This window comes from Aspergillus sclerotioniger (genome assembly GCF_003184525.1).
Source record: "Aspergillus sclerotioniger CBS 115572 chromosome Unknown BO94scaffold_7, whole genome shotgun sequence".
Classification (NCBI taxonomy): domain Eukaryota; kingdom Fungi; phylum Ascomycota; class Eurotiomycetes; order Eurotiales; family Aspergillaceae; genus Aspergillus; species Aspergillus sclerotioniger.
In genome coordinates, this window is record NW_020290997.1 from 735194 (window position 1) to 742890 (window position 7697).

The following is a 7697-nucleotide window of genomic DNA, read 5'->3' on the forward strand; positions in this document are numbered from 1 at the left end:
TTTCCACCCCATCCACAAAAGAAATGAAAATAATGAGATCAACGAGTACATCTCTCCCCAGCCCCCCTCCACCCAATCCCCAACCCCTCCATAACCAACCTTTCCCTCTCCTCCCAAGTAGCCCCCTCACTCTCCAAGTCTACCACCCTCCCCCCAGAACTCCTCTCCCTAACACCACTCGAATCGAACTTCCATCCACGAGTCTTCTTCACATATCGTCTCAGATCCCGCTCGAAGGTCTTATCGCCTGACCAACCGAGCACAGCACATCCGATGGTTCGCCAGGGGGAGATTATGATGTCGACGCGGCGATGGGGATTGGGGTTTCGTTTGGTTCTTTGGTGGGGGGATTCTGTTGGTGATGTTGGGGTAGGGTCGTTGAAGTTTGGGTCTTGCCAGACGACGAGGGCTTTGTCTAGTGTGTCGAAGCTTTTCATCGTGGAGGAGGAGGATGGGGAGGAGTCGGTGGTGCTGTGACTTGCTCTGTAGGGGAGGGTTTGTTGATCACGCTGGGAATTCATGAGATGGAGGGCGAGGGTGTGGGTGATCCAGCCGGTGGATTCGAGGGCTGCGACTACGTCGATGATGAGGTTTTTGGTAACCTTTTCGTCCGGGTGGGTGAGGATGAGGTCGACGTCGCCGCAGAGGGTCTTGCCTCGACGGTAGCCGCCGGTGATTATGCATTGGATGTCCTGTTTGGGGGTTGGGCGGGCGAGGTTGGCGTGGTGGGTTACGATGTGTGCGATTTGTTGGACTTCTGGGCGAGGGATCCCGGATAGGAATTCGTCGTAGTATTTGACCCCGATTTGTTGCACGCGGGTGAGGCTCGACCAGCCGTGTTCGATGATGTCGTCCAGGGTGGTCCAGTGGCGGGAGTAGTGGAATTCCCGGGCCGTTTTGGCGCCTACTCCCCAGATGTTGTAGAAGGTGTGGAGGATTTGAAGGGTGGGGTCGGTGGAGAGGGGAGTGGCGGCGGAGAGGGTGCCTGTTGGGCTGTGTTGGTATTCGTGGAAGAGGTTGGCGATTTTGGTGTCGCAGCCGGGGAGGGAGAGGATTTCGGATGGGCGCCGGAATTCGTAGGGGTAGGCGGCGATGGAGGCGATGGAGGTACTGTACGCGCGGACGCCGATCTCGTCAAGGGTAAGTTCGCGGATTTGCCGGATTTTGAGGAGTTGGTTGATGAAGGGTTCGTTGGGGGGGTGGAGGGGGGTGGAGCGGAGGCAGGCGTAGAGGACGTGGTTTTTTACCCAGTCTGGGGCTGGAGGGAGAGGGACGGTTTCGTCGTTCTCCGAGGTGGTGGTTCGGTAGAGTTTCGGGGGGTTGCGAGCAGAGTCGTGAGTACGGGGGTGATGGTGTCGGATTGGAGGAGTGGGTGGTCGTGATGCGGCATCTTGCTTTGCTCGTTGGAGGATGTCGCTTGATATGGTGGTTGGTTTGGGGGTTTCTGCAGGAAGTGTGACTCGGCGGGCGAGATATACTGTATATGGGTCGATGGGGAGGAGTTCCTGGGCCTTGAGGCATTGGTCCAGCCAGTCTAGTTTGACGACGCTGATTGTGTCTGGTTGTGCCACGGAAGAAGAGATGGATGATGCGTTCGATGGGTTGATAGTGGTGGATCCTGGTTGAGTGAGATGTCGCGAGAGTTCATGTCGACTTCTCATGCCGTCTTCTTCATCTTCAGTCTCTGTACTGAGGTCGATAATGTCTGCCTGTCCTACAGGCTCTGATTTATGCGCATTGACACGACGTCGCTTCCTTGGGGGTTCAGGCTTGCTGATCGGTTCAGTCCAGATTCCACGAGATCGCAGTTCCAAAGCTGCTCGTCTGTCTTGTCCGATTTTCCCGAGGACTAGCCTGGCTTCAGATATATCGTAGGTTAGACGTGCGTCTCGTTTGATCAGACTCTCTTCTATCTCGTGTAGCGATTCCAGGTTGAGGTGAGTCGGGAGGACGAAGACAGGTGGGCATGATGAAAAACTGGGATTGGATACCCCTGCATCATCATGTATTGGAGAGCTTTCTGGACCTTCAGACATGCCAGGCTATATATCCATTCTTGGCCACCTTTGGCGAATCTTGGTTTATAGATGGACTGGATCAAGGCCAGGTGTTAAATGGCAGAAAGCGTTCCTTCGTAACGTCAGGTTTGAATTATGTCAATATATAGGTGTAGGTATATACAACGCTGGCCTCTTGGGAAACATTAAAGTGTTGAGCTTCCCGGTGCTGGTTATGACGTGGTTGAAGACTGGCTGAATCGTTGCGTAGGTTGAAGGGTTGAAAGGCACCGGATACAGCAATCCTGAATGGAAAGACGCACTGATATCAAGCTCTCGTCATTGCAATGGAAGCATTGTTCTTTGCCGAGGATTGATGCGTGGATGTCGTACGAAGAAAAGAAAGGATCTCGGATCGCGATGAATGACGTCAGTCGCGGTCCTGTTTCTGCCTGAGGCATGAACAGACTGCGGGGCACGTGATTTGGATCACATCCACTTCCTTCTTTACGATCTCATCAACGCCATGATAAAGGCCATTTTCTCGGTCTCAGAGCCCACATAAATATCTATCCTCAATTCCGCACCCATAAGCTGTCCAAGGCAACTCCTAGCAAAGAGAAATGCGAAGCAAGTAGATTCAACTTGGCTTGAATTGTCCATTCCCCCGACGACCATCTGATGAAAACGGCCATGACATCAAGAAAAAGGGCCAGAAACATAATCTTTTCGTTGGACAATACTCGGCCAGCCATAATGGGGTAGTGAGAATTGATTCGCAAAATAGAGCTCGAAGATTGGGTCGATGTTGGAGTGGGATACTGCGTTTTCAGATAGAAGGACGGGGTATGACAGGTTCTGACGCTTGACCCGGGAGGAATTCTGATGTTATATCAATATTAAGACTGTTGAGAGATATGGGGCTCTTATACATGTATAGTGTAGAGGCAGTGCACCGTTGTCAGCAACTTAGCCCGTTGATTAGTGTGTGCACCAGTTCCGAACAGTAGGATGAGGATCCACCAGTACACGTAAACCATCAATCCTTCAATCAAAGCGTCAGTGTGGCTGGCTATGTGCAGACAATCTGATATGCAGGTCAGAGTTTGGTCCGATATAAATTGTTTCAGTAAATCTTTATTTGGGTGATTATTGGGGCTGAACCTGAAGGCTTATGCTTTGGGAAAAGGTTTATCGGAAAAACAATAACTTTTTCTATGTCATCAGATATAGCTCGAAAGGACCATCCGGTCTAGCATCATCAATGCATGTCAGTTGCATAGTCGTATACCATCAGCTCTTCCCACAGCTAGTGTATGTGCAGTGCCATTACCGGGCGGGTCCATCCACCGGTTCCACTGTAAGAGATGCGGCCCCCTTGCCGGCAGCACCATAGCTGATCGAAGGTGTGTCGTCTCTTTCTTCGTCGAGAATAGGCGTGTCAGGTGTTGTAGTGGCTGGTTCATCCCGATAGCCTTCTACATCAGTAACAATCGTTTTGCCATGTCTCCTGGCAATCCATCTTCTCCAAGGCTTGTACACAACCACACTAAGACCACCAATGATGATAAAGCAGCCACAGATGCCGCCACCAATGGCGTCGTAGTAGTCTCCTGCCACCTGTACGCCATCCCAGAATTTCCCCGTAGGGTTAGCAACGTTCAGAACGAGGGTGAGCAGCTGGATCACGCCAATGACGATTGCCACCATGACCGTTAAGCACGTCAAGACAATGGAGTAGTACAAGAATGCCACCGGGTCCCGGTGGTTCTTGGATGGCTCGACCTCTTGGTCTTCATCAATCAGTGGTGCCGTAGAGGAGTTATCACTCTTTGGTGGGAGGAAGTTGGCCGATGGCTGTACGTAAAGAGAGAGCATCAGGGCTCCGTCAGTGGTATCGAGGAGACACATTCCAGCTGCGTAGTACTTAGCAAATGGAAAACACTTCGGGCTCTGTGATGGCTGTCTTACCGGTGAATAGTGCCGGGAAAATCAAGATGACCCAAAAGTTAGTGCCTTTGGCAGCCTCGACAGACGAGATACCAAGAAGAGCAATTTCAGAGGATGTGTCAAATCCAAGGCCAAACAATATGCCAAGGGGATACATTTTCCAAGGGCTGGCAAAACCTTCGGTTAGCTACTCGCTGACATCGGTGTGGGTGATGCTTACCGATCAATGAGTTTGAACATGCGCTTCAGCACCGAAAATAGCAAGCCGCCGCCTTCGATCTTCCAAATTTCATCTTCTTGTCCTTCTGGGAGGTCTATGACCTTCTGTAGCTGTTTGTACAGTTTGTATAGGATGTATGCATTCATAAGGCCCAGCAAGATCAAGAAAGCAGCGCTGACTGAGGTGCCGATGATGCCACCAATAGTACTAAAACTGTCAAACCGTGAGGATATAGCTGCAGCAGTAGCTGCTACCACAATGGACGTGATAATAACAATGCTGTAAATCATTAGCAGAAGCATGGTGTGTTATATTCCAGGGACTCACGTTGAATGACCAAGAGAGAAGAAAGTTCCTACAGTGACGGGCTTTTGGCCCGTTGCCAATAATCTTCTGGTCATCAAATCGATGGCCTGCATACAGCGATTAGACTAACCCTCAAAGTGGATATCGCATGCTTACCGAGATGTGATCCGCATCAAAAGCATGTCTTAACCCCAGAGTATAGGACAGCACAGCATTGGACACCAAGGCTCTGGAAGAGGTTAGCTTGCCTTACAGCATCGCTAACTGCATAGTTTACGAAATGACATACGGGTGATAACGCTGTTTACCTGTTAGCTCATGGCCCGAGATGAATTATGTTGGATTGAAATGACTAGCAATGGAAAATGCATACCAAGACAATTGCAGCAGCAACCCACACGACAACATTGATCAACGCAATGAATAGAATAATGACGATCGCAGGCAAAGGGACCTTTCTGATTCCCGGCAATCGACGATGCGATCTTTCGGCCTGCCTCACAAGCGACTTGACTTTCCACTTGCTACCAGGCGCATGGTTCTGGTTGTTGCCCTCGGATGCATGGTCCGGGTCAGGAGTGGGAGAGGTCGAGTCCCGCATGGTTGAGAATGACAGCCACAGGGACTCTGGATTTGTCTTCGGTTCTAATTATTGGGTTGATGATGAAGTGGCTGAAGTAGCGGATTTATCATCGGTCGGGGATGTGCCGTGGGGAACGTCAACTTTTTTGGGCCGTGGAGGGGAAGCCCGTGATAAGGCACGCCGGCGATAACTATAAGAAATTTAGACGGGCGAATTATCAATGCCAACCGAGCGGTGGATCCGAATTGGCGAACTGGCGACCACTGCAAAGACATTGACTATCCAAGGCTGGTTTCTCGAGGCCTGCAGTGGATCTCAATCGGTCGTCGTCCCCCACAGGGTCCCCTTGCTAGTTGGTCAACGCTGGATTATCGGAGAGACCCGGGGTGAGTACTGAGTAGGAGGCAAGTTATGTCGCCTAGCATCTTGAGCAACCAACGAAGATAAATGCAACCGATGCTTTGCTCTGCCTTGGAAGACGACCGCCACGTGACCCGCCCGCATCTGGAGGCGGAGGTCGCCGACTCTCCCCGCTTCTTCTTCTTCTGCTTTATCATCTATCTACCCCTCATGGTCTAGTGGTCTAATCACAGCATGGGTAGCAGTCATTCATTTCATGCAGAACTATCGTACACATCAGGTTCCATCCCTTCCATCGTTCCCTCCAGAGTTACTCCCTGGACCTGATCAGACATCGGTCTGAAACACAGATCCGTATGCGGGTAATATTCGATCTTGCGAAGTTTTCCAATCCCACGGGCGGTTTCCCATAGACAGATAGTACCTACTACCCGTGAACCACTGCAATGCGAGTGGTCCCTGCACCTCGTTGGCCGGTTTGCCGACATCGCTCGGATAGCTCCACTTGGCAGGCATCGATGATGGCTGGCAGTGGGCGGGTTCCGACCCAGGGTGGAGTGGAACGGGTCCTGCGCTGGTGGGTTAGCATGTTCTGCAGGACCACACTCGGTTTCTAGACATCCTTACCCTGTGGATTGCAGGTTTCCTCTTGAGGAAATGCCCTAATGTGCATGTGTAGGCCTAGAGGCCGTGGTGAGGATATGTCAAGTCGGCCTGGCATGATGCCAAGCGATCAAGATGCTGATTCACGCGGCAGCCATAACCGTTGGCGACGGGGTCCACTTGGTAACGGTCGCCTTGCCACAAGGAAAGTCTGTTACGACCAGCATATTCCATTCGTTCCGAGTAATCGGAGTCACATCGGATGCAGACAGCGGGGTCTTGGGCCCTCGTTTGGTGGGCAGGTTGTATCTCGTCGGTGGGGGGTTCTGTCGACGGGCTGCTCGGATCGCGCGGAGTGGTGATTTGCGAGCAAGCTCGGCCTTTGGCCGAGGAGGCATAATAATCCCCTCCTGCTTGTATTGCTTTCTGAAGGAAGTCGCCACCTGGGTGAGGAGCTCGTCGGGTACATCCAGCTGCTCATAGACGCGATGGAAGAAGCCCCTGCTGAAGGGACGGCCATGGAAGTCTTTGATAGTACGCTGGAGGAGTTGTGCGCACGAGGTGATGTAGGTGTCTTCGGGCGGGGTGCTCCGATGGGAAAGAATGCACAGTCGGCGCTTGAGGGTATAGATGCGGTCCACGTTGAGCAGCGTCAGGCCCTCCCGACTGAAAATCACTTCATTCTGCATGATCGACTGCTGAATCAGGTAGTCGTGGGCCTGGCGCTCGTGCTGGCTCCGGTTCAGGGCATCGGTCCAACTGGGGCCGAGGGAGAATTTGCTGGCTCCCTTGGCCACCGTGCGGTACACGATCCGCCAGGCAGTCTCATCCAGCGGGGTGATGGGGATGACGATGAGATCGGATGGTTGGCCTGTTGGGTAGGGCTTCCCACGGCCGACCAGGAGAGTGACGTGCATCATCCGCTGCTCCAGTTTGGAGGAGACGTACTCGAGAGCGGGAATAATGGAAGGGGTGAGGGTCTCCGAGTCAAAGTTGAACTCTGGAGATAATGGGGAGGAGATCATCTCGCTTGTGAGACCCCGGGTGGGAGAGTTTGGCACATACACGCCGGCTGGGCGAGGCAAACGCATGACACCCATGGTGGAAGGTTGAACAGTAATATTCGACAACAACAAAAAAGGAGACAAATAGTGGTAGTCGAGAATACTTCAACTCCAGTTACGGAAGTTGTGGTTGAGGAAAGAAAGAGGACAAAGGGGTGGTAATAAATCTTCCATCAGCCCTCCGCTGTCAGATGCCAAAGAGGGGAAGGGAAGCCCGGCGGAGGTGACAAGGCGACGACCTTTCGATCCACACTCCACAAATTAGTGCTGCTTCACCCCCTCTTTGCTCTATTTTGGGATTTCCAAGGATAGTAAATCTCCCGGGCCCGCAGCACACGAGAACCAGTCATTGCCAATTCACCTGGATCCGGGGGAATGGAACCCAATAGCAGGGCCGATATAAATAACCTTAAGCGCCCGCGGTGTGCTGTGTGACGGACTCGTGCAGCCCTTATGCAGGTTGGGCACAGCTGATGGCAGCTGACTGGCGGGCCACCTCATCTTAGCGTCGATTCTCTGCCAGTGCCGGATCACTTTTTCTCGCCGGGTCAGGCCAGAGTCTCCCAGACGGTGCAGTAACGGCTGAGATAGCCCTACCAACCTCAATACCTGCC

General features: G+C 52.4%; 2 protein-coding genes across 2 annotated transcripts; both read right to left on the minus strand.

Moving 5' to 3' along the window:
* Nucleotides 1-38: 38 nt before the first annotated feature.
* Nucleotides 39-5543, minus strand: BO94DRAFT_564316 (high-affinity nickel transport protein; the record flags this gene model as incomplete). The annotated part of the gene is made up of 9 exons (XM_025614409.1): nucleotides 4847-5543; nucleotides 4763-4773; nucleotides 4630-4702; nucleotides 4495-4580; nucleotides 4168-4446; nucleotides 3969-4114; nucleotides 3389-3913; nucleotides 2930-2965; nucleotides 39-1993 (listed from the first exon to the last, which is right to left on the minus strand). The coding sequence occupies exons 1-9, from the start codon at nucleotides 5072-5074 to the stop codon at nucleotides 39-41; spliced, it is 3339 nt and encodes a 1112-aa protein (XP_025469967.1). The 5' UTR covers nucleotides 5075-5543.
* Nucleotides 5544-6162: 619 nt separating this feature from the next.
* BO94DRAFT_554746 (uncharacterized protein) lies at nucleotides 6163-7119 on the minus strand (the record flags this gene model as incomplete). The annotated part of the gene is made up of 1 exon (XM_025613737.1): nucleotides 6163-7119. One exon carries the CDS (start codon nucleotides 7117-7119, stop codon nucleotides 6163-6165), a length of 957 nt encoding a protein of 318 aa, XP_025469968.1.
* Nucleotides 7120-7697: the final 578 nt, after the last annotated feature.